The 27,432-nt window shown below is 34.4% G+C and overlaps 1 protein-coding gene across 1 annotated transcript in view; it reads left to right on the top strand.

Annotated features, from left to right (window-relative positions):
• Positions 1-924: 924 nt before the first annotated feature.
• Positions 925-27,432, top strand: part of LOC108905399 — a 30,995-nt gene continuing 4,487 nt past the window's right edge. Inside the window, exon 1 of the mRNA XM_018708235.2 lies at positions 925-1,673. Coding sequence (XP_018563751.1) covers positions 1,220-1,673 — 454 coding nt within the window. The 5' untranslated portion in view covers positions 925-1,219. The remainder of the gene's footprint in view (positions 1,674-27,432) is intronic.

A 27,432-nucleotide genomic window follows, 5' to 3' on the forward strand; every position in this document is an offset into this window, starting at 1 on the left:
AAATAAGCTGCAATAAAAAAGCTGTAGCTTTCCTGCAACAAAAAAAATTATTGTTAAATTGGTAGGGTAGGTAGTAAATTAAAAATTTATAGATTTCAAAGGAGTGTCTATATAGACTTTTCTGAGGATTTTTGAAAAATATTAGCTTTAATACCTAATGCCCGGTACATGTCTAATTGTAAGCAAGAGACAAGGAAAAATCGAGCAAAAACATTGAATGCTACCCATCGAAAAGCGTCTATTTTGTGCATCGTAGGTCTACCTATACCTATCCAGTTTTTGTTTGCAAGAAGAAGAAGAAGAAAAATTCGATGAGATTTTAATTTTTGTATGATTTTTTCCTATGCCTAGGCATCTACTTAGTTAAATAGAAGGATACCTATTAAGTATTTCTAATTAGGTATAACGTTTGTACCTGACTATGATTACAATTTGCAAAACTTCTTAATTTAAAGAGTAGATGAGATATACAATCAATTCTTAAATAGGTAGATAGGTAAGGACGTTCATATGGACATAAATTCATTCTTTCTTATACCTACTTACCTATCTTTTAACAACATGAACATGAAATTATGGTGGCAAAGTGAAAGTGCATTTGTAAACATACATACACAGTTACCTACCAACCTATAAACTTCAACTTTCTTTATGGCAACCTTTTATACGTATTTACTATTAAACTTGTCGCAAATAATAATATTGTTAAAATAAATTCTGTTAAACTAGGCATTGCGTTGTACTTAATTTTTAATCAGTGGAATTATTTTAAATTTAAAATTGGTGTACAAATTCAAGGCAAACGGTTCACTTTGAAACTTATACGGACTCCCCTTATTTCAAAGATTGGACCTAACCAATGCATTCGTCTCTCCTCGCGTCCTCCGCTAAGTCCACAACGATTGGCGTCCCAGCTCGCGTACGCTTTGCGCTTGTTTGTCATATTTTCTTGCCTCAGTCGCGATTTCTCCGCCGTATAGTGCGTATGTGTCTGGTTTGAAAGTGTCAAAAGACATTTTTTTCATCTGAAAAAGACGGTGACCATTGATAGATTTAGAATACAACTTAAAACGAGAACTAGAGTAAGGAACTTCCGAATAATAGTGCAGTTACCGCTTTATAATAGTGAATAAATTTTAGCGCGTGGCTATTTCACAGTGTACATTTGGTTGCATAACTTGAACATAAACAAGATTTATATTTAAAAAAGACTGCAAAAATGAGTATAAGTATTCACAATCCACTAGGACTGACGCTCTGCTCCAGAATGCCAAATAGTATGTTTTTATATAATAATAGAGAAGTCCGTAAAGTTAAAAGAGTGCTTTTCGGGCCGTCCGACGACATCGCGACAAAAAAATTTGTTCAAGAGGAGTTGTCAAAAATTGCGGTGATACAGTCCGAAAAGTGGAACTTTGACTTTAAACGGGAGCAAACCTTGGATCCGAATGGTCAGTATCAGTGGAGACCAGCTACACCGCAAAAGACTGTGCGCCCGGTAAAGACACGTCCAAGTCCAGAGGATGACATCCAAGAGGAACTATACGGAGAACCTGGGGAAGTAATCAGACCTACTCCAGTAAGAATGATTGAGGAGGAGGAAATGAAATCTCCTCCGAAACCAACTCACAAAGCCCGAAACCAAAATCAAAAGCCACAAAGCCTCATCACCGGTAAGTTTTGCACATTTTTTTTTATCCTCCAAACGTTGTTTCGTACCATCAGTTTAGAAAGTATGCCGTCTTTTCGCGTCACGATTTATAAAGATGGCTGTGTAAATATTTGTGACTTTGTTAAAGCTTTATCTGAACCATTATTGTTATAAGTGGTTTTTTAGTTGTTGTGTATCTAGAGATAACTGCGTAGGCAGATTTGTCAGCAAAACTGTGTCAAGTCGTCAATAGCGTTCGTGTAGCATCACCGTAAGTAAGTCCTCATAGATTATTTTGAACTAAATGAATAACATGCAGTCTGCACAGCGTGATTTTATAAAGTAGTATCTTACACATTTGATTACATATCTACCCACAAGGTGCTAAATATCACTGGAATTTATTTACAAATAGCTAAAATTTAGTTGAATTTAAAATCATATAGGTATTTTGGCAAATCCGACTCGTGCCAGAATATTGATTTGCAGTTTTGCACAGATATACAATTATAATTGCATTTACAATTGTAATGAATAATACACCATTAGTATGTGTAGTCATGATTCATAGGATATAATTGTTTCTCGTATTTGTATTTTACAAGCGTCATATTTGAAACTGCATTTTTCGTGCAATTAATAGTTACTTATTTTACTATCTCGGCCTCATACGAAATTTTACTATTGGCCTTCAATTATACTAATCTGTTCTGGGGTAGTTGACCCATTTAATTTTACAAACCAATTAAAATTTGTTTTTCCTTTTTTCTGCATCAACATGTTTGCTATAGAAATTCGCATCAATACCAAGATCATATCATTTCCTCAATGGTTGTATTGCAGATAAGAAAAATTATCTATATTAACTCTTATTTTTTATTAATGAAAGCACTGTTATTGAAAGATGTTCGTGAATAGACTTCTGTAAACGATTTTATTGTCGTAGATAACTTTGTGTATCTACATATGTAAATATTTTTGTGGAGTATGTGGGCCAAATCATCAAATTTACTGTTTTGCCGAGTGCTTTGCATAGTAAAAAAACTTACTTGGCATTTTCGCGTGGTAAAAATCACGTGCCTAATTTTTTTAATATAACGATTTTTTTTAAATACTACGAAACAAACTTTTATTTTCTTAGTGGGAAGTGTAGTTAACTAGCCTTAGAAAGATAGGCAAACATGGGAAATGCAGGGTATTTTATAGACATCTATAAGTTTTAGGTCTCGGTTTAGGTATTTTTTTTTATAGAAATGGTTGGTAATAATTTCTTCTTATGTATCCATCGCAAATACCATGAAATTATTATATTTTTTTTTTATAAAGTAACACTTTTCTTATTTCTTTCTATGTTTTGTGTATAAATATAAATTTATATGACAAAAAAAATTATTTGTAATAAAAAAAGTTGTTGGGGCATATTGTTCTAATGCCGGTCCTTACCAACTATTTCAGTCCAAAAATGAAAAATATAGATAACTTATTTATACATAAGACACTTTCTATTTCTCATATTTTTTTATAATCATGAGACAATATTACACTGAAAACCAGATAAAATCTATCTTCGTAGATTTCGGTCTAGACTAAAACCATACAATTCAGCTAAAAAGTAATTTATTGCCCACAAAAAAAAAATGGAAACCTTTTATCAGCTTTTTAGAAAAATTAATGATAAAGAATAGTATTTGTTCCTCCTTTTTACATACTTTCTAATAGTTAACAACTGAGTACAGTGGATTACTTATTTTTGAGGCAATATTCTATTACACAAAATAAAAAGTTCATATTCTTTAAGAAAATTTAAAAATGTTGATCATTTATTTTGTATTGAAGGGCATAAATAATATATTTTTGTTTCGTCTTCAAGAGTATAACATATTTAACTTACCTAAAACTCAAAATTTTGAGATTTACACAAACACTAAAGAAACCAAAAATTGTAAATTAATGTTATCTTCTATTCTATAGGTATCAAATGTGTACTTTGTGTGTCTCTCTCTATTGCCTTTATTTGTCCATATACTATGTGTGTTAATTAATGTTTGTTGTTTTTGTGATATACAGGGTGTTCGGAAACGAAAGGAACACTTCAAGTGTAATTTCAAATGAAAATTGTGTGTAGTTTTTGGGGTAGTCGATATGAATATGACTTATGTTTCGCATAAATCATAGAGGTGGCTAAGTACACCTTAAGCAGTCTTTTGTTTTATGCCATATTTTTTTTGTTGGTAGAGGTAATTGGATACTCAACCAACTCAGATATTTTTTTAAATGCTGCCTGCTTTTTTTTTCGAAATTTGCAACTAAATTAAATACTTTTTACGACTTGGGCACCGCAGCAATAAATTGTCGTACAAGCTTGAGTAACATTTGAGTATGATGGTATTTGATAAATAAATAAATGCTATTTTTTTCTAGTTTAACCTAGTTCGCATCTCTTGTGGATACGAGATGGCAATGGCAGAAAAACGAATCCGAAACCGGCTCACCCTGTATATCATGGTTATTAATTTAGAATATGATTTTGCGAGAATCGTTACATTACCGTGCTATACGGCTACGTCGGTTATCTGTATTGTGTCGATATTGATTTTGGGGTGGCAAAACCGTTACGACACCCTCTTCTATTTAGCCTAGCCATATATCATCATGATGGAAGCGGCACCCCCGTAGAAAGCGCGGACCCTAGGGCCCTTAATTCGTTGATTGTTTTGCATCTGTCTGCTATCCCAGCACAACAATAAACAGCTGTGCCCTGAGCCCAGATATTAATTTCGAGCGTAAAGTGGCAGCGCACTTGGTAAAATCAATTTCAGCAACGGAATAAATAGGTAAAATTATTTTCTAATAAGGGAAAAGTATTTAAAAAAATACTTTTAGATCAGTGTAATGAATATACTTTTTTGAAAAACTACCTTAAAGGGCTACCTTAAAATTGATATATAGTTTCATGAAGTTATTATTTTGAATGAATTTTTTAATATACAATTTCGATGACTTACCTGTATTAAGTAATTCAGCAAAATTGGAAGATTTCCTAGCCTAGCATATTAAGAAGTTATTGACCACGTACAATCGTATACAAAAATATTTATAAATCTTTAATTGATACACTATTCTACATGACGAATACTATTGCGGCGTAGGTTTGCCAGCAGTAGGTAAATATAACCTATTATATGTTAAAAAGGTAAATGACAGTAGCACATACATATAAGAGAATAAACAAATTAACTATCCTTGTATAAATAATCCAAGAAAACATTACAGGGTGTCCCAGAATAAAGTGTGCAACGGAAGACCATTCGTGGACTCAAAATAGGCAGATTCGGATAATTCATTTAGTGAACTTAAAAATTGCTTGCCTCATGATATTCTAAGATCTGTTTATTTCTCTCTAATAAATAGCCACTTGACTTACGGGATTTTATTTTAGGGGAATTCAACGTCGTTTAAGAGAGTATATTCTGCTTGCAAAAATCGGCTATACGCATTATCCGTAATTCTTCTCCAAGTACTCATTGTCAGCCATTATTTAAAAAACTAAAAATTCTTCCATTACCCTGTTTGTATATACTGGAGTTATTACTCAACATTCACCGTAACATAAAGGAGCTTAAACACAATTATGACAATCATAATTATAATACAAGGCATGCTGATGATCTGATTGTCCTGAAATCCAGAATTGACATTGCTAAAAAATAGTTTGGACTTAAAACTTAACCGCTCATTTAATCAAAATTCTATAAGAGGCCCAAAAACTTCCAAATAGTATCACCTATCAAAAAAAAAATAGTTGTCATTATTGCTCGAAAGAGGAAAAAGTTATAAATTATTATCACCATACATCAATTTTGTAGGGGTTGGAAGTTTTAAAAAACACTGTATAACACCAAAATGTCTAAATTGAAAGCAAAAGTCCACACCCCAAAAATAATCAAAATCGAACAATACTTATTCGAGTTATTTACAAAATTCAAAAAATTTCCACAAACTTTGAGGCCACCTAACGGCCAAACGAAGCGATTTTGAATATAGGTGAATTAGCCTAAATCTGCCTATTTTGAGTCCACGAATCTGTGGTCTTCATCTTCCATTGTACACATTATCCTGGGACACCCTGTATAAAAGTACGTATCCAAATATTTTAGACAGTTAGGTTTGGTCCATTGAAAGGTCATAAAAAAGACATCAACTAGCACCGAGAAAACTCAGAGACCCAATACCTTTTTGTGAAAATATGGTGCTAAGATTATAAAATACAATAATATATAGGGTGTTCCTTTTATTTGGTAGTTCTTAAAAAATTGAATCTGAACAAATGAGGATAACAATATGGTTAAGGGCGTCATATTCTTTAATTAGTGTTGTCCACAAAGACAAATAATTTCAAACATTTAATAACTGAATAATCTAAAGCTTATCAAATAATAGGAATGTTATGTCATGCCACCTGAGTATTTTCAAAGACGCTGCAGTAAAACGAATAAACAGATGCAAAAAACGATCAAACCATCAAGGTTTTAGGTACTGAAATCTACGAAAATACAAACTTTTTTATATATAACTTCACATGTTGCTTAGTCTTACATATAAAATTGTTTACTTTTAAGTACGTGAAAATAATTCTTAAAATGTGGGGTTATGATAACAGAAAATGCATGTTTTACAAACGCTTTTTTAGTTATTATTTTATTTGAATAAATTTAAATGGTAACAATGAATAAACAGAATATCAAGGATTTTATTTTTGTGCTTACTTTTGTTCTACACGTTTTACTTTTCAAGATTTCAGTACCTAAAAACGCCAGAAATTTCACTATTTCTAGGTCAGGGATATGGTCACCTTATTTAACAAGAAATACCACCTAGATTCTATTTCTTCTCCAAAATTGCGCTTATCGAACACTATTCATTGTTACATCCGTTTTTTGATAATGTTCCAAAGTAAGTTTATGAACAACCCAGAAAAAAAAAGAAAGTATATTTTTCTATGGGAGATACTTAAACGACTATATCTACCAACTTTTTTTATTTGGTCATCAGTTATGGCGATTAGAAGTATCAGATGACATAATTTCTACGTCCTCCGTGTCGATTTCTGATGAGTGGCCTGTCGAAATATTATTTTATTTTTAATTCAACCATTAGATATCGGCCGGTGTAAATTTTCGATCCAGTTTCTTGATAAGCGGTAGAAAGATGCTGGTCATATATGTTTTGGACATAAGGTGAATGCACTACCCAAGGTGATCCACCTCTATGCGTGTACGCACTGTTACATGTTACAGACAAGCAGCTTTCCCTCTTCCCACCGCCCACCTCTCCAACCCCTCCGGCCACGGGGCGAGAACGTATTTAACCATTCCGGATTGGAGATTTTGATGATGATAAATTAAAAGGACGTCGTACCAGAACTAGTTTCCTCCTGTTTACCTTTGTTTTCTAATGCGGCTAAGAGGTTGAGACGGTTCTTAAAACGAGACAGTTTTTTTTTACTTCCTTCTGAATCGGGTATACGGTTTTTGTTTTTCCATTTTACTCGAATGCACTTTCGCTACTACCAGTAGTAATTATAGAGGTATGCCGTTCAAATAATCTCGCTGCATAAATTTCCATCCTTTAATTGTTAAAAATTTTGTGGTATGTGGGTATTTATGCGCCGCTGTTTAACAATTTTTAGCGAGTACCTACCTACTATAAATAAAATTACCGTTGCATTTGTAAAAGGATTGGCCACATGAATAAAATATTGTTTTGTATTTCAAACAGTAAATATAAATATTGATGGTGTAAATATTTAGAACAATTCAAATATTGACGTCTAGGTGTCGAGCTGTTAAGTGCAATGTGCCTAACTATGTGAAAAATTATGCTGAAATATTTTCAGTATTCGGTATGTTGTTTAGAATGTACCATTTGTTTCTTTTTATTAACCCATATCTAATCGATTTAAAAGTAAATCCTAAAGTAGTATGATTATCGGTGCAAATTAAAAAGAAAAAGGGAGGCATGTTTAAGGCAGCTTTCTCTCACCGTCCAATTAAATTAATGACTGTTGCAGCAGGTAGCCCAATGAAGTCGTTGTTGGCAAGATTGCTTAGTATTATATTGCCAACACGAATTGTCCCGTTCTAGTATATGCTCTAGCTCTAGAGGATATTTGTTCATTTTGTCGGTAGCGCAATAAAGACCGAAGTCGTAGTAAATGTGAGCATATATTTTAAGAAGCGGTACAGTTCACTAATTAATAGTTTTTTATGAAAAGGAGTAAAAAATCTAACCAAAAATAAATAAATAAATAAATATGCATTATTTTTTAATAGAAAACATGTTGAGAACCACTGATTACACTGTGTAGTAGCATAACGTAGATTAATAACTATGAGTTGCTGGTGCTGCACAGAACTTTTAAACTGTAAGTAATTTTTCAAATGAATTTGGAAGCAAAAATGTAAATCAGTAAGGATCTTTTTACACGATACGTCAAACAAATCCCCCTGCCATTCATATCTTCACCAAAAACATTTCTACCTATTCAAATATTGAGCTTTTGCTTTGCTTATAAAATATGAAGGCACACCAAATTTGTACAACTTTTGTCATATTTCTTTAAATTTCTTTTACGTTTACATGTTAGCCATATTTCATTTCTTGGTAAAGGTGCATCAACTGTACTAGATGCACCTTTACCAACCAAACCTCTTGGTTTTTACCATATTTATCAAGTTAACGGTCATTTGGAATGTTTGTTTGTTCTCGTATCAATTCGCGTATACAATTTTAGCCGAATTCAGTATTGTTGTAAATTATCATATTAAATACTCTATAGTTCACTAAATATGTTATTTAAATACACTTAAAAGAAAAACACCGCTCGAGAAAGTAACAAATCGGCACAAATACGTTAACCAGTCAACATTCCCACTCGAGAAACAGTGATCGTAGGGTTCGGAGATATGCAATGATATTATTGAAGTAAAATGAAAATGTAATAGAAGTTGTTACATTTTTTTACAAGAATTTCAAGCAGTGAGATTTTGAATGGTGTAGAATAACATGATAAAGATCATTAATACAATATTTAAAAAATAAGTGTCTTGTTAGGGTTTGTTAAAAAATATTTGGGCTTAATTTATTTTTAATTTACGTTGTTGTTTTATTGGATCTATAAATTGGTACAGTGGTATGGAGACGTATTAATAAAAACAAAATCATGAAACAGCCGAGCAAAGTCTAGCGAAGGACTGAAATAAAAACTGAGAGAGTGAGCCGAGTACGACTCTGTTTAGAGCCACACCTCCCGAACTCTAGATCAGTCCGGCAATCAGCAGGGCGCAGAGTTTTGTGTACTTTCCGTGTAGTCGACGGAAAAAATAATATAAAATAATATTTTCGTTAGGCCATTTGTCGACAACTGAATTTATGGTCAGATCGCCGAGTGCGGCTGCGTTTGTGCCGCGTTTGCCCGCGCTCCCGTTCTTCAACTGGGCGACTAGACCTGTATATGGGTATGGCTAAATCAATACGGGAACAAATTTTTCAAATATTTCAATATCGAGTTGATGCGTCAGCGACCGAACCTGGTACGTACTACCAACCTCTCTGTTCTTTAATTGAAATCGGAAAGACTATACCAATGGGAATTCTTCACATCTCGCTTCACATTTTGCAGACCATAATTTTTTATTGTATAGGTAATATTTATAGCTAATAGGTATATTGTTTGGAAGCTTATGCTTGAATGACTACAAAATTGGACGTAGGTATAATAATTAGAAGGTGATGGGTCTTCTTTTTACAGCGCACCTTTCGTGCGGACTCCTCGTTGCCGATTTTTCCCATCCACAGAAAATTACACGTTCGCGTCCGGGTCTACGAGAGAGAACCATGTTATTTTTTTTTCGTTGCCCTGCGGCAGCGCGACGACGTTTTCGTAATAAAAAAACCGACCGCCGTTCGCAGCCCCGGGATCCTTATATCCATGTACGACTTCCTTATTCGCTTGTCTTTGTGGTTGTGCTTATAGAAGCGCTAGAAGTGAACGACCTGGCGTGGCCGCCTGTAAACACAGAAGACAACGTAGAGGGCAGTGACCATGTTTCAACTTTTCTTTGGGGCCAATCCTTCTCGGTGTGCCATCAGGCGTGGATTTTATTGAAAAAGCATATGGTTTACGTTCGCCGAGTGTGTGTGCGTGTGTAAATACATAGTTCGGGCGCGGAGCGGGTTTTTCTCGGACGATTTCTGCAACCAGTCGGTGGATGTGGTACGGAGGAGGCTCGCTCGCGTACAGGGCGATTCCGATTCGATGGTCGCCGTTCAACACGCGGCAGCGGTAAGAGGTAACAAGTTGCGCATAGTGTCATTGCCAACCTGCATCACAAAGCCCGACATCTAGGTGACGTCACTACTTGTGGTATTTTTAGTCTCTAATAATTGCAAATGCGCGTTGCTGTCTAATTTAATTTTTTATTCTAAAACTTCGCTTTGTTTGGGAAATTTAAATCGAGTAAATTTGAGGCTAGACCGAGGAGATAATCTAAAGTTAATGAAGGAGGGCATTTTGAAACTCTTGAGTGATAAAAAAGCAATTGTATCTTCCCCATCTATGTACTAATGAATTTTTTATCAAGGTCGTAATGATAGTGTCGTTAAGCAGTCTAAAACTTTTTGTCTTATAGCGAATCTGACGGATTTAGCCGTATTCAGTCCTCATAGTGGTACTTTTCTAATACCGGTTAATAGTTCGAGTTCGTTTTATGTGTTGATTGCGGCGGTGTCGGCGATTTCAGCATCGTCGGTCTAAAAAAATAAAATTAATCTTTTACACGTTAAGGCGTAACAAATAACTCAAAAACTAATAAAGATATATTGCGACAAATCGCGCTGTATCCGCGGTTCCAGTGATGGGAAAAAAACTAATGGACGCGGTCGCAACAGTTGCAAAGCTATTAGTGCAGTTTGACACCAATCAGCGTTTAGGAGGTTTAGAAAGTTGATTAATAACGACTAAACTAATCGCCATTATTTCAATTGGAGGATTAAAAATGCATTAAAAACATTTTAGAAACATATACAGATAGTTTTGTGATTATCGTTTCTAATCGGTACAAATGAGGATGTTTCTTGCAACAAAAGTAAAACTTGGAAACCCTTACTCAAAAACATTATCTAACAAATTAGTCATTATTGGCGAATGTTACAATGATTATGAAGTATTTATACCAAGGAATCTTACCAGCGAATTATGCTATTGCGGTATTTTAACATTAATCACAAGAAACACTGCACAAATGCGCGTTCCCATCCGCTGATAATTAGGTATTTATCTCACTATCGAAATATAAAAAAATCTATTCTTCTCTATGAGGAAAAATGTATAATATAATCGTCATTTTTATATACAGTTCTATGCAAACTTAGTACGGATATATTATTCTTTTTCCACGTCAATATGTATTAAATTTTAAATAGCGTATCCACTGTAAATATTCATTTTCCCGATGCGTTAAATACGTACATTAAAACTGCCCAACGACCTTGGGGAACGAAATGAAGCACTTCTTATTGGTTCCGTCAACTAATCGCGGCTGTTAACATCTCCATTATAATTACCTACAACTTTTTTAGTGCGTGAAGTAGTAGCATCTATAAAGATTCAAGATAGAGGGGCTACGTATTTTGGTCACGTCACCAGAACAAGCATGTAAGCAACACGTCTCTGGAAACAGTTATATGTGGGCGAGGTTACTACTTTATTAAAATCGACAATTTTTTTTACAGTGGGTGTCACTTAATAGTGACCCAATTCGATACGGTTTGAAACTAAGGTGCTGACCGCGCGGGCGCACGAATAACATGAGTTAAATTATGGGCTTAAGGGCACGCAGATCCGAGTGCAATTTCCGATTAATTATAGTGACGTCGCGTCGTCAGGTTGCTGCGTATAACATAGTGTATACAATATTGCAATCTCCATCGATGGCCTGGCCGGACGTGTTGTGGCGTTTGATATGTGGACTAATGTAGACTGGCTGGTTTTTAAATTTAAGTAGTTCTCGGAGTACAAACCGGTCTCGGTGCGTACTTCTGCATGTGCGTGTGCTTGCGGACGCGTTCATGCGATGCAGGTAGGCAAATCTACTTCAGAGACTCGGAATAGGATGCTGCAACTGTTGCGAATATCATTCTGCAGTAGTATTAAATGAGAAAATGTTTTGTTTTTCAAAGATCCAAAGACATGATTAGAAGGCACCAGGTTAAAGGGAGAAATAGCAACGAAAGATTTTTATGATAACTAAAATTATCTATTTTTTAGACATTTTGTATGCAGAAATTGTTTCTGTCTCTTCTCCTTAAAAAGTTATAATAACGACCATTATACAAAATTTTATTCTATTGTATTGGAACTAGTCATTACTTAATCAACAAAAAAGGTCTCTCCACGAAGAAAAATAGAACAATACATATAATGACGATTAAATAGGATAACAAAATATAGAAAATATTAAACAATGTCAATTGCAACTAATAAATATAACAATAACTAATAAAAAAACACAAAACAAAATAGAACATTATGATTATTACTTTAAAAAAAATTTCGTTATGCATGCCTCCTACTTCTAAGCATTTATCTAATCTTTTCCTAACTTCCCTTGTAGAAACAACGTTTCTCATGAAAGATTCTCACAAACATGTTGAATATTTTACTTTAAATGCTCCAAACTTCTCGTGGGTGTCTTATATACTTGATTTTTGAATGTTCCTCATAAAAAATAGTCTAGGGGCGTTAAGTCTGGAGACTTTGAAGCTTATTCTACAGGTCCGTTAATTCCAATCCACTTAGTTCCGAAAGTATTTTTTAAATAGTCTGCAACTCTTTTAGCTTTATGTGGAGGAGCACCATCGTGTTGCAACCACATATTCAACTTGAGCTGCAGGAACACCAAACATTTATTCCATAATGGCCCTGATTTTGAATGGGATTAACATAGTGTGGATTTTCAGTGGTCCAGTAATGTTCGTTTCTTTTATTTGCCTTGCCACTATCTATAAAACGACTCTCATCGGTCCAAAGAATGTGTTGTAAGAGTCTATTATCTATTTCCAAATTAACCAATATTTGGGCTACATAATTAAGTATTTTTTCAACATGTATGTATAAGTACTTCAAGTTATTTGGCCTATAGTCATGGTAACCATTGGAGCTCAAAATTCTTTGCACAGAGCTTCTTTTTAAATTTAATGCAAAAGTGGCCTGTCGTATAGAATTTCTAGGATTTTCCTCAAAATATTGTAATGCCCTAGCTACGGTAATATCGCTATACATTGATTTTGAATTTCCTTTTCCCTTTTCTTTATGAAAATGCATTTTCGTTAGCACGCAAAATTAGTTCTAATCTGCGAAATATTTTTGGGTTAACAGCTTGACGTTGTGGATATCACTCATGATATAAGTTAGAGCAGCTCATTTGGCATTTTTTTGACATTCACTATAAATTTAAATGATGGCAACTGTTTCATTGTTTGTGGACGTTTTTTAATTTTTATATTATTTATTTTTTTCCGTACAATTGAATGGTGTAATCAGTTTTTTTTTTAAATTTAAACAAATTATCAATAATTACTGAAAAATTCATTGCTGCAAATCATTTTTTACTTTTTTGCATTTTTGAGCATGTTTTTGAACTGTGATTACGAATTTTTTTATTTCACCAAAAAGTATGTCAAAACGAAAAAAATTTTTACCGGCAGAACTCTGTACGATAATTTTTTTAAGTAGAATTTTTCTTTGAAAAAAAGTGTTTTAGGCCGGAAAAAATTAATATATCGGATACTTCTTGATTTTTTTATCAAAAAAAATTGAGGTTATTTAAGACAGAGAAAGGTATACTTTCACCAAGTTTCGTTAAAATTAAATTATTTTTGCGGAAATGAGAAATAAAAACAAAAAATCTGAAAAAACCTGTTTTTCGCATTTTTCTCGGAAATTTTGAGGTTATGTTAAAAAATTACTTCTACAAAAGTTGTAGATTTTTGCATGATCTATAATTTTTGTATCGGATACTTTTTTGTTTGACGTCAACTTTCGCCAGAAATCCCAATGATACAATTTTTCATAACTTTTCAACCCACCAAATCAACCCTCCGCCGCCCCTGCTCACGTATTTATTTTTTTCGTTTATTATAAGCCCCTTTACCGTTTCCACTTATAAAAGCGAGTCACTATTCATGCCATCTAAACAGATTTTTACTGTCGTTTTTCGTATGTCTGTTATGGGCCCGCGACGCGAACTTTGGGCCACCCTTTCCATTAACTGTCAAAATGCTTTCTGATAGAGCATCTCTTGTAGCTGAATCAAATAATACAAAAAATATGTGCCTGTTTCACGTCCCACATAGTTGCTCGCCACAACAGAGTAGTAAGGCTCGGCCATAATTGCAAACCGCGGTATAAATATTGTTGACATTCCGTGTTACTAGTCACGGATTTCGCTTCTTCTCCGAGGCAAAAAAAAAAGAACTGGAAGCTACTCCTACAACCCGCAGAAGCGACCTCGACGCGCTCCGTTTCGCCTTGGTCCTCGCGCTCTCGAGAAGCGTACGTATTGTGTGGGAGGGTAAAAGGGGTCGAGGGAGGGGCGACCACGCTTTGTTCGAACGAGTAAGACCGGTTGGGATCTGTCCGAGCAGATTTAATTGAATCGGATACCGTTCCCTGATAGCGCTAATGTATGTAATTTGTTCTCGGGACGTATCAATGGTTTTTCGGTTCGGTTCTAGGTTTACTTTTGTAGTTTTTCCTTCGGTGATTTGCTAATGAGCCGACTGGGAAAATCAGAAGTCATTAATTCTGTTGTCCTGCCGTATAGATAGATGGCAATGCCAATAACGGTCACAAGTCGTTAGTACATACGTCATCATACACAATAGTGTACTCCTTCCTTGCATAGTGCTCCTGTGACGTCACACCACTCGACTGTCGGTTTAGTGCACTGTTAGCTCTGCCTCAAATTACATATTTGTGAGAAACACTAAAAAACTTATACTAAGAAACCAGTGGTCCAAAGGATTAGTCAAGGGTTATCTTTATTCTTTATGACACCATTTCTGCCTAACCAAAAATTAAACGTCACTGGGTCACGCACTTCAGTTGATTCTGGTGCAAGAACGAGATCAACGAAGTCAATTTTTTTGAAAGATATATCTGCGGGATGTGGAATTAAAAGTGTACTGTTTTCGTCGGGTGCAAATATGGAATTTGTATACGCTTAATAGAATCTGAACTATAATAACTTTGAAAAATCAATCTTTTTTCGTTATCATTTGTCTTTGTCTGCTTCAAGGCTTTTGAGGTATATGATGTATGCGGAGCCCTGCCAAGTTTGCCGGATAGTCACTAACGAGTGGTGTGACGTCATAACATGGCTACCATGCGTTTTCTCGCGCTCAGGTTTCATTAATTATTTTGAGGGACTTAACACCATTAAACTTTCCAGAATCGATACGTTATTATAGTCTGTTTAGAAATGAAAGAGAGTAATAAAAGCTTATTATGTATGCAAATCGTAAATAAATGTAGTACTGGTGCTTATATTCAATATTTTTATATTATGTATTTTCCGNCGACCACGCTTTGTTCGAACGAGTAAGACCGGTTGGGATCTGTCCGAGCAGATTTAATTGAATCGGATACCGTTCCCTGATAGCGCTAATGTATGTAATTTGTTCTCGGGACGTATCAATGGATTTTCGGTTCGGTTCTAGGTTTACTTTTGTAGTTTTTCCTTCGGTGCAGGCCCGGATCCAGAGGGGGTGGCGATGTGGCGATCGCCACGCCCAAAGCACAACATTTTTTAAAGATCTTCAATTTCTCCAAACGACAACAGGCAGTTAGTCGATATTAATGCAAGTAGAAGGATTCATTAGTGTCAAGCTCATCTGAAAGAAGTGCTTTGCGCCACCACCAAAACCAGTCTCTGGATCCGGGCCTGCTTCGGTGATTTGCTAATGGACCGAATGGTAAAATCAGAGGTCATTAATTGTGTTGTTCTGCCAAAAAACGATCACAAGTCGTTAGTACATACATCATCATACACAATAGTGTACCCCATTTTTGCATAGTGCTCCTGTGACGTCACACCACTCGACTGGCGGTTTAATAATAATAATAATACATTTATTTTCCTCAGAGACAGTAACATACTGTATAGGAATAGTCACAAATATTAATTTAGGATATAAAAAAATCATTCAACGTATAAAAACATTTCTCGGTCAGATAAGACTTCAGTTCATATTTAAATTTTACAAAGTTACTGATATTCTTAATACTCTCTGGTAAATAATTATATACCTTAAGTCCCAGACAATATCTGCAATTTGGATATCTAAACCTCACAAAATTAGTTTTTCCTTCATTTAAATGTTGTTTATAGAAACAGTACCAGTTATTAAAGGTGTTCAAAGCGCCATTACAATTTCGCTTCAGTAAAAGATCTAATTTATTAGAAAAAGTCAGGGATTGATCATCTGCATATAATGTTACATAGCCATCAGGTATCAAACTGCAAATTTCATTCGTGTATAATATAAACAGTATGGGGCCCAGAACTGATCCCTGAGGCACACCCATGCTAACTATAGAATTTTTAGAATTAACCCTAGTCACAATTCCATTCTGTTTTTGTAGTAATTTGTCATGGTCAAAGTAGTGTACTGTTAGCTCTCTCTCACATTACATATTTGTGAGGAAACACTAAATACTTATACTAAGAAACCAGTGGCCAAACGGATTAGTCGAGGGTTATTTTTATGACACTATTTCTGCCTAACCAAGAATTGAACGTTGAAAAAAGTAGACAAGGAGGTAAATAACTGAAAAAATACACATCACTGAGTCACGCACTTCAGCTGAAGATTCTGGTGCGAGAACGAGAAAAGTCAATTTTTTTTAAAGATATTTCTGCATGATGTGAATTTAAAAGTGTACTGTTTTCGTCAGGTGCAAATTTATAGGTTTAATAGAATCTTAACTAGTAGGTGATGTAGACTAGTGCAAGAACGGGACAAGTCTTCATTCACCAGGGTCTGCGATTATAGTCAACGCTCTGAAAAATCTATCTTTTTTCGATAGCCACTAACGAGTGGTATGACGTCACAATATGCGTTTTCTCACGCTCTGGTTTCATTAATTACTTTGAGGGACAGTGCTGTAAAAAAAATTGACCTTTTGAGCAGCATTTTTTTTCTTGTTTTAAAACTTTCCAGAATCGGTACGACAACGTTATTAGTTCTGGAAATGTGAATCGCGTTAATAATGAATTTCTCCCACACCGTTTATTTCGGATACCTTCTTCAGCGCATCCATCCATCCACCCACCCACCCGTGCACGCGTACGAAAATAGCACCGTAGATGAGCGTTGTCTAAATAAATACGTCTCTCGGCGGAGGTAATTGCCGCCATGTGTGTTCGTGGTTTTTTTCTGTATGGGCGCAGTTGCTCGAGCTCGTGCCCGTCGTCGCTCGCCGGCTTCTGTTGAGGTACCAGATTTGTAACACAGAAGCCGTTCGCCTTGGTACCCGTTCTACTCTCTCGGTCAGCCTTTACGCTGCACCCTTATTTAGCCCTGCGTCCGTGGGTTGCCAGAAATAGATAGTTTTGATTATCCGACACTCCCTTCTGTCTCGGGGAAGGGCTGCCTACGTATTGTGGAAGTTGAGGATTGGAAACACCGGTTAATTTACAGAAAAAATAGCAGTAAAGCTATATACAGACTGGTACTTAAAATCTGAGAATGGCTATTTTAATAAGATGTTTATGGGTAGGTCCTTTGAATTATAATTAGCTGTTTATTGAGCATCTGTTCTATTAAATAGCCATTTAGGACGTTTTAAATTATTTTTCGAGAACATGGTGCCAAATAAAACAGATAGGAAGTACCTGTTACAGTTTGGCTCCATGTTTTTAGAAATATCCATAAAATATGAAAATATGTAATCGTCTGACGAAGTTTTGATGAACAAATTGAGGGTTTTAAAAAAAATCGCGAATGTTTTTAAACTTACTGAACTTGTACAAATATTATCACTAAGACCTTTTAACATGTATGTGCGAATTCATTAGCTATATCTGTAAAATAATGTTAAACGTTTTTTTAAGTGCAGTATTAAGATAAAGTGCAATGTCCCCGTTCCAAAATAGATAACTAACAGTTACCGCACAATGTAACTGCTATTATTAACTCTAAACAAAGATAAAATTATTACACCAATTACCTCTATGTCTGGTGATAAAAACCATAATTGTAGTTTTCAAAACACACCTAATGAGTTAGATATTACCTATATATTTTATCAGGTGCTATATGCATTTAGATAGGCTTACGCGTATATGTATCATTTTCTAATCACCAAGTTTGACTGTTGTGAGGCTATGGCTTTTTATCTTTTTATATTGAGATACGCCTTTATAGTGTCACTACACATGAGGGCTAAGATTTATGCCTTTTTTTGTCCTTTTTATGTCTCCTGTATACTCCTTTCGCGTGTAACTTGAGTGATAATAGACAGTACACCGACAGGAAAGTATATATGCAGTATTGTTCAAAAAGTACACACTCCTATCCATGTCGTTGTCTTGTCAATTACGTTGACGTTGCGTTGGTGAAAGCAACCGTACAAAGTGCATAGGTAATTGCCAATTTGCGTGGTACAACAATGAAGAGACGCGGTCGCCGTGACCTGAGATGTTTTGTTGAGGTTACTGTCGAAAATGTAAACTGTTTTGAATAATTTAACCCCACGAACGACAGATGGTGAGCGTGAAGTTTACATCATTTACATGAACGTGAATTCCAAATTTTTTTTGTGGCTTTTAAGAACGCTTCTTTTGTCACGGATACTTTTATAAATTCTTAAATAACAAAATTGGTAGCTTCGTTCGGAAATTACATTGACCCTATCAAGTAAAGAACTTTATCTGCTCCCACTATAGTAAATAGACTATTAATACATTGTTTTTAAGGAGGTACGTGGATTTTACCGTATAGAAGTGGTAACTTACCTCCCTAGGAAAAAATGAGATTTTGAGTGATAAATGAATTTTATTATGAACAAATAAATAGAAATATTTGAGATGAACATTATAATTTATTAATTATTATGAATAATATTTATAGTAATTGTCCAGTTATTACATTTATTAACATTTATAAAATCTGGATAATTATTTCCCTCGCGTTTACTAATTGTCACATTTTTCTCAAAATGATTTGACTGCCCCATTTCAGTCACCATAGGCTCAATATTATCTGACTGATCCATTAAAACAGCATGATGCGACGTACTACTAGAACCTGGAGTTGAAGTGTCATTGTAAAGAATCCTGTTGGCTATTTCATTTTTGTTACTTAAACTGTCAGCAACACAACTTTCTGCAATTGTGGCTGATTTCCACCCACCATGTCTCTTGATTGCTAATACATCAACTCTCGCATTAGCCAGTAACGTTGCCGATGTTATTCGGAATGAATGGAATGTATATGTTTCAGGATGTTCTAGTTTCAAAAACTGTGTCTTATTAGGTAGGAATCATAGAAAGGGTATTCTTGCCGATTCGTTGGTTGTAACATATTCCTGCTTGATAGCACATAAAAAAGCGTGAAATGTCAGTTTTAATTTCCAATCTAATCCTGATGTATTTCTTGAGAATTTCTAGGTGAGAAACAGAACCCAGACGAAAAGTAATTGTAAACGATTTACTGAGCATGAACAAAATTCGGCTCAGAAGAGTGACAGGACTCGTAACGGGACACTGTCGCTTTAGGAAACATCTACATAAGCTAAAGCTTGTAGACAGCTTATGGTATTTTGATATATCCACGTTCTCCTCTATGAAAGTTGACTTAATCATTGAGTATCCACTCCACAAACTCGCTGGTGACTTACTTCTCGGAAATATACTAGCAGTGACATTTCAGAAACACCAGTATTTTAGTCTGGCACCATTCTTTGAAATTTCTATATGCTATATATGCCATAGCGCACTTTTGACTTCTCGGGTAATAAAAATTCGCAGGCAGCATTTGCTGCACTTTCTATTTGAAAATCACTCATTTAGAAATAATAATTCAAAACCAGCAAAATACAACTTTTATGTAGCTTTATTTAAATAAAATATTATACACCACGCAGCAGTTAAGTATAAATTACCTGCTTTATGGTGTAAATAACTATTTTTACAGCTTATATGTTGCTATAACCAATTTGCAGCGTAGATGAATTGATCGACACGTTTCCATTTCCAAGTATGGTGACATTGGACCAAAGAAAAGTCGTGTCTTTGTAATTTTATCAAAGTGCTCATTTGTGCAAGCTTGACCTTGGTAAGATATAAGAACAAGTGATGATAGAATTTTTTCGATGATTAAAATAAGCCTACTCATAATAATGTGTTGTTACCGTGATACATAAAACTTATCGTACAGCATGAATACTTGCTTTATATTAACGTAATTTATTTCTGACCTTAATTGCTTCGGCTGAAAAACCGCCATGACACGCTGTCTAGGTTCAGTTTATTTACCACGTATTGCGCTGAGATTTGATACTTAGAACTTCGTTTCGCTGGTGCTTATCACCGGGCCTGATTACGAGAACAAATCTCGAGGAACGGAAGGATATACGGGCATATTCGTGCTTTATTAAATATTGGGTGTACAAACCGGGTGTATTATTATAATGTGAGAGCATTTCGTTGCATCATGACAATGTACATAGTCCTTGAATTGCCCCGAAGATCAGGAACATAACAGTTTGCAGCATACACGTGTTCAAGCGATACGTCAGTCGGTTAGCTTGGACCGTTTGCAACAGAGTGGTACTGAGATCTCTTAATAAACACAGATGTGAAAAAAAAACAAGACAGATTTACAGCAAATTAATGGAAATTTGATACGATTCAGAAGTGTCATAGACAAATGATGAGAGATAATGCATTTATTCCATTTTAAATATTCAAGTCAAGGAAGTGCTACTTGCTAGGCCGACCCTGGAAAAGTTAGCCTAACATTTAGCAATTTCATTATTGTAATAAACATGTCGCAGCACAAACGACAAACAAAATTTGAAAGTATTATGTACTTAGTGCACCCATGCACGTAATAATGGACAATTATCTATCATTAACATCTTTATAGCTTGTCTTGAAAGGTGTTAAATGTCACGTAATTTACAATTAGACAACGTCAGATTTTTCCACACCTGTACAATATTTGGTACTTTTTAAAAAATATTAGGATATTCCAAAAATAAATTATCAATATTTCATGAAATGGACAAAATATAGAAAAAAAAATAACACGAGACACATATTTTTTTTATTTATTTTATTACAAACTTTATTTTTTATTGATAAAACAGCTTAAAAAAAATTACATATAGTTTACTGTATGATTAATTTACAAAACATTGCTGTAATAACATTATTTCATTATTACGCCGCAGTATAAAATAAATTCAAAATAATAAATTAGGAAGCTATATCGTCATATTTATTATTCATTAAATTCTTCTAAAAATCGAATTGTCGCTTGGTTGCCTCATCTTGTTGAAAGTACACTTTATAGTTTCATAGAACTTACCCTTACCCATTTTTAATATCGCTACTCAAACGCCAACATTTAAAGGCTATCAATTTGTTTCTGCAAATGTATGAGGATTTCCTACAGACCAGGTTCTATTATTTTGGCTATTTTCTTAGCCTCGTTCATGAAAAACAATTTCAGTAAATTATTATTCATATTATCTAGGACGCAATTGTTTTTTTTTTCAAAATTATCACGTACGGTAAACATTTTAAAAAAGCAAGGAGAAACACCTCAAGAAAAGGAAATAGTGGTACGAAAAAAACACTCCGTCACAGTCAAATTCCAGATACCAACTGAATTGCGTAATGCTGGTGTTTTCGTGGAGCTAACCAACTACCTTTCCACTACTTCATGCTCTGCTACCAATAGTTTCGTGGAGATAACTAAATACTTTCCACCAATTCTTTATTAATATTCTTTATTTAAAAACATAAATTTGATGTTTTTCAGTTGACATTTATCAAAACACTTCTTTTTTTTCGTTAGTAATTTGATCAATATTACAAATCTGAACAGCTGGTTGCTGGACTGTTTAGTACCTCATGTTAACCGCCGCGCCGTTGTCACATTGCTCCATATGAATTTTATAGAATTTTAAATTATTACAACGCTAATTATTTTTTAGAATTAAGTATAAAGAAGTTCAAAAACGTGATAAACATTACGCTATGCACGAAGCTATGTCAATATTCCTTAATTTATTGAACTTTTGTACATCAGTTTGTAGACATAATTTTTTTCTCGGAAATGGTTGAGTTTAGGACCCATGTCATATAAGGTTTTTTTGTTTATTTTAACGTATTCTATCGTCTGTCAAAATTAAGGCAGTCAAACTTTTAACACCCTGTGGAGTGAAACTGAACTGAAAGTTCTAAAAATGAAAATTTTAGGATATAATTTATATATTTTTTGTATTGTCTTGGACCCGCTCACCCAGTCCGGCCCTGCGAACCCCAACGCGCCCGTCCTCGCTTTCGCGACTTCAATTGTGATAAACAGCCACGTCACACGGCTGCAGATGTTCACTTCAGTGCCTTAAATTAATTTAAGCTTGGCGAAATCCGATGCGCAATATGTGTTTCGCGAAATTAAAAGGCCTTATCTCCGTGGAGGTCGAGCCCCGGTCACACCGTTTACAGATAAGGAGCCTTTGGTGGAGTTAACCAGACTGGTGGAAGAAGTAGAGCAGACGGACACTGTTTACTCGGATACCGATTGATATATGGGATTGTTGATTTGTGTCATTATCTGTTAATTGGGTATTAGAAATCGAGCGTGAAAAATATTTGTGTTTGGCTTATTGGTATTGATCTATCTATCAGAGTCAAAGAGCAATTTGTTAATGAAATGAGGTTTGCGTTTACAAATTCCTTGGCTGTTTTTGATGCTACCGGGTGTCCCGTTGAAAAGACGGAAAGTAATAATATATAACCCGCATTTTTAGCAAGTTTTAAAAAAATATACAAGTGTTAATTAATTTACGAGTTATCAAATTCTAGAAAAGCCCTGAATCTGTTCTAAATTAAGATAGGCAAGGAAATATAGAGTTGGACGCGAATTTCGGCAAGCTGAATTTATCACTATACAGAGTCGGAAAGTCCCCATGGTTCATCGTCCGTTACGTGAGAGCGATAAAGTAAGTCATAGAAATCCGTGCGATAGAAAAGGATGGCTATAACGAAGGCGTCTCATAGTCACCGCCCGTTTCGCCCTTCCACAAAAAAGATCCACTTCCACTTGTAATTCAGCGACCGGTGGTCATCTTTGTTTTCGTCGTTTGGCTTTTCTTTAATAGATGTCACTGCTTATACAATTTCAACTTCGGTATTCCGATATGTTAATACCATCCGTTAACAGAGGGCAGCACAACGCGTAACAAATAAAACATTTTACAGTAGCTAGTAGATACCTCTGTTTGTAAATCTAGCGACCTTGTTTCCCCTACTGAGAATTTATTCAAATGGAGTATAGTGCTCAGCTGCTCAGTGCTAAAGTTCATTTAGTTGTTATTTAAGTATACTTTTTAAAATGACTTAAAAATTCCAAGAAATAAAGCAAAATTGCTGCTCTCTCTTAACGGATTGTATTAACATATCGGAATACGAAGTCGGAATTGTATAAGTAGTGACATCTATTAAAGAAAAGGCAAACGATGAAAACAAAGATGACCACCGGTCGCTGAATTACAAGTGGAAGTGGATTTTATTTTTTGTGGAAGGGCGAAACGGGCGGTGACTATGAAACGCCTTCATTATAGCCATCCTTCTCTATCGCACGGATTTCTATGACTTACCTTATCGCTCTCACGTAACGGCCGATGAACCATGGGGACTTTCCGAGCCTGTAGATGTTAAATATTATGTACAATAACATATTAGTTTCCACAGTCATAAAAATGGGGGGAAGATTGTTTACAGGGTGGTTAATTCTATAATTATTACGTAAATTCACGTTTTTCGCTTATAAAATTTACGTAAAAATTATACAATTAACCAGCCTGTATACAATCTTCCCCCCATTTTTATGATTGTGGAAACTAATATGTTATTGTACATAATATTCAGCATCTATAGTGATAAATTCAGCTTGTCGAAACAAAAAGTCGCGAAATGGTCATTACCCAGCTTATTTTCCTGACCTAAAAAAGAGGACGCTTTGCGAGGGAAAAGGATGACACGTTTGGATTTTAACAGGTTTAGAATTGCACTGCTTTGGGAATAAATAATAAATTTATTTTACTATTTAAAAGTAACGATGGACTATTATTCTACAAATGGTGATTGTGTATTGTAATATCGAACTAAATATGGCGGATTTATAGCATTTTTTACAAGTCACTCGGTACACGGTTGTGGCCTGAGGCTATAAATTATTTTGTTTATAAAATTGTAAATAGTTCAAATTTAAGCATAAACAAATACATTTCTCAATTTTTAAGAAACTAGGCTGATAAAAATTAAAATCATTACAGCGAGACGTCGCAAGTTCGAGCCAACTCGTTTCAGCAAGTCGAGACGCGCAGGGAACTAATCATTCCGCTGCTATTCGCGTTTCCTGTAAACAAACTCGTTATCGGGCAAGTTTCCTCCCAATTTCGTAGTAAAGGGGTTTTACACACAGTCCGATGGCACGTCGAAAAAGGCGGGAGGCCGATGCGATGATAATAATAACACTACGCGACGGATTGAAATCTGAGTCATGTATCATTGCCTTTCGCGCGTTGTAGAGTTGTAGTATCGAGAGTGATTCGGCATAGTAAATGGGGTCGCAAGTCGCAACATGGCGGGGAATTTTACAAACAGATAAGCAGGCTTTCTCAAGGTTCATCGTCACTACTATAAATAAAAATTTATCGGCACGAGTCGAGCCGATTGACGTTGCCAACTTACCGGGCACTCTCGCCGACAAGATATTTTTTTATAACCAATTGTAAATTGTAACTACAAACTTCTTAATTTATTATAATAACACGACGGAGACGATACAATATTGTTATTGTTTTTGCTATATGCTGTTTACAAACGATGGATACAAGAAAATTGGTCATTACTAGGGATACGTAATTTTCGCAAAAATAACAATGAAATATCGCAAAAACAATGATCCGAAATACAAAACGATAAGGGTCGATAAGGCCGGTTTTCGGCCCTATCAGAAATTCATCCTAATAATACGGAATATGTTTTTTGAACCTTCCGAAATTAATTTTTGTTATATCTGATGTACAGAATCATATAAATAACAGTTTTCGGGTAAAATTTAAGTAAAAACACTTGTTTATAATCATAAATGTAAACTCTTACTTTTCCCCCCTCTACTCCCCCTCCCACTCAACTGCATAACCTCTAATAGCTGTTTTACATTGACAATTTATTCATCAATAAATTGTCGAAGTTCTTCATCAATTAATTCACGAATTTATTGGTAAACAGTGTGGTTTTACACTGCTACAGACTTTGTCAAGTTTTTTGACGTATGAATCCGTTCTTCCAATGAATCAAAGAAGCAAATAAATTTCAAAAATGTCACCTTTCCACTCGTAATTGTAGTGATACAACAGCGGTACCGTCTGACACATATTATATAAACATTAGTTTTTGTAAATAACAAATCAGTAAAAACAACGCAAAACTAGCACGACGCCACACAATTATTTACATATTCCAATAACATAACCTCATTACTGATCTGAGGCTGGAAATCTGTTGGGTTGGTACTTCCGAACTTCACGAAGAAATTGACGAAAATTAGAACATGCTCTAATTCGTCAAGAACTTCATGAATAAATTGATGAAGTTATTTGACAGCTGATTTGGTGCATTACACTTGTCCAATTTCTTGATGAAGCGACTTCATCAATTAATTGATCAATAAATTGTCAATGTAAAACAGAAAAGACAATTATGTAAAGAATTGAATATAAAAGAAATTCTACTAGAGGTAAAGGTTTTTTTAATGACTATAAGCAAGTATATTTTACTTAATTTGTACACTAAAAATGAAATTTTTTTATTGTTTTCTACCCCATTGAAAACCTCGCTGAGAATTTAAAAAAAAAATAACCATAACTTCTAAAATTGTTTTTGCGACTTTTTTTCAAAATTTTTGTTTTTAAATATACTTTTTGGAAAAAAATAAATCAAAATTATGGACCTATCTTCACTGTTTTTTTCCAATTTTCGAAAAAAAAACCGAAAATTTCTCGATTACCATTTTTGAAAATAAATTTTTTATTATAAAAAACTGTCATTTTTTATAAATCCTCAAATAAAAAAAATGTATGGAAGAAATAATTGAAAGTGGTAAACATGAAAAAAATTTCGATTTTTTTTGAAAAAGAAGAAAAAAATAGATCGTTTTGAATAATTTTTTTGTATTTTTTTTTCGAAAACTACACAAAGAAAATGAAAAAAAAAGTTGTTATTTGGTCCATTTTTGGACGAACAGTGGGCTTTAAAAAAAGATATGCAACGCATTTGAACTCGAATAAATCATTTTGAAACCATCCTCTTTTGACTTTTTGAAATTGTCATCAATCGCTGCATAGAATAATTTTTTTCAATTTTGGAATTCTATAGGTATACATTTTCAAAATGGTGTGATATAAACAAAATTTAAAAAAAAAAAATTTTCAATAAAAAAAAAAATAGAGAACGAAAAAACCACTTGTGAAAGAATTTGAGGATTTATAAAAAATGACAGTTTTTTGCAAGAAAAAAAAAATCAAAATTGGTAATCAAGAAATTTTCGTTTTTTTTTCGAAAACTGAAGTAAAAAACAATGAAGATAGGTCCAGATAATTTTGATCTATTTTTTTTTCAAAAAGTACATTAAAACAAAAATTTTGAAAAAACAACGTCCCGATAACTCAATTTTTGAAAAAGTTATGGTTATTTAAAGAAAATAAAGCTATTTTTTTCAAAAATTCATAACTTTTTATGACGGGTGAAAAAATTTGAAAAAATTTTCAGAGATTTTCAATGGGGTAGAAAACAATAAAAAAGTTTCAGCCAAATCGAAAGGGGTCTGGGTGAAAAGTGGTCGATTTGGCGTGGAATGCCCCATATGTATCAGATAATCTCACTGTTAATCGAAAGCCAACATTTTGTCGTTTCTACATTTTTTGTCCAACAACCTAGTCCTTCTATCCGTGATGACAATGTTGTAAGTACTGAAAACTCGCTCCACATCAACACTATTTACAGGACTCTATAAACCTTGAATTGCCGCTTTTGCAAAATTTAGAAGAATTACTTCCATATTTCGCATTTATTCGCACTTACATATTTCATAAATACGAAAATTACGTATTATCAATGTCAGTTTGAAATATTATACTTGTATAAACGTATTAAATTTCATAGTTTATGCTAAGACCGAGGCTAAAACTATTGTGAATCTTGTATTGTATACATTACCGTTTGCTTCAATTAAGTGGACTTGAAGGACAGTCAGTTTTAATTTAAATGGGGCAATTTAATTCTAGGTCAATGAATAATATCAGTAACTGTAAGTACACAACTTAATTTTTTTATGTCACATACATTCCAAGCACATTACCCATCCCAAGGAGGGGGAATATGGGTATTGCAGGAAGTAAATGAAATGATATTGCAGGA

This window comes from Anoplophora glabripennis, unplaced genomic scaffold (assembly GCF_000390285.2).
Source record: "Anoplophora glabripennis isolate ALB-LARVAE unplaced genomic scaffold, Agla_2.0 scaffold42, whole genome shotgun sequence".
NCBI lineage: Eukaryota > Metazoa > Arthropoda > Insecta > Coleoptera > Cerambycidae > Anoplophora > Anoplophora glabripennis.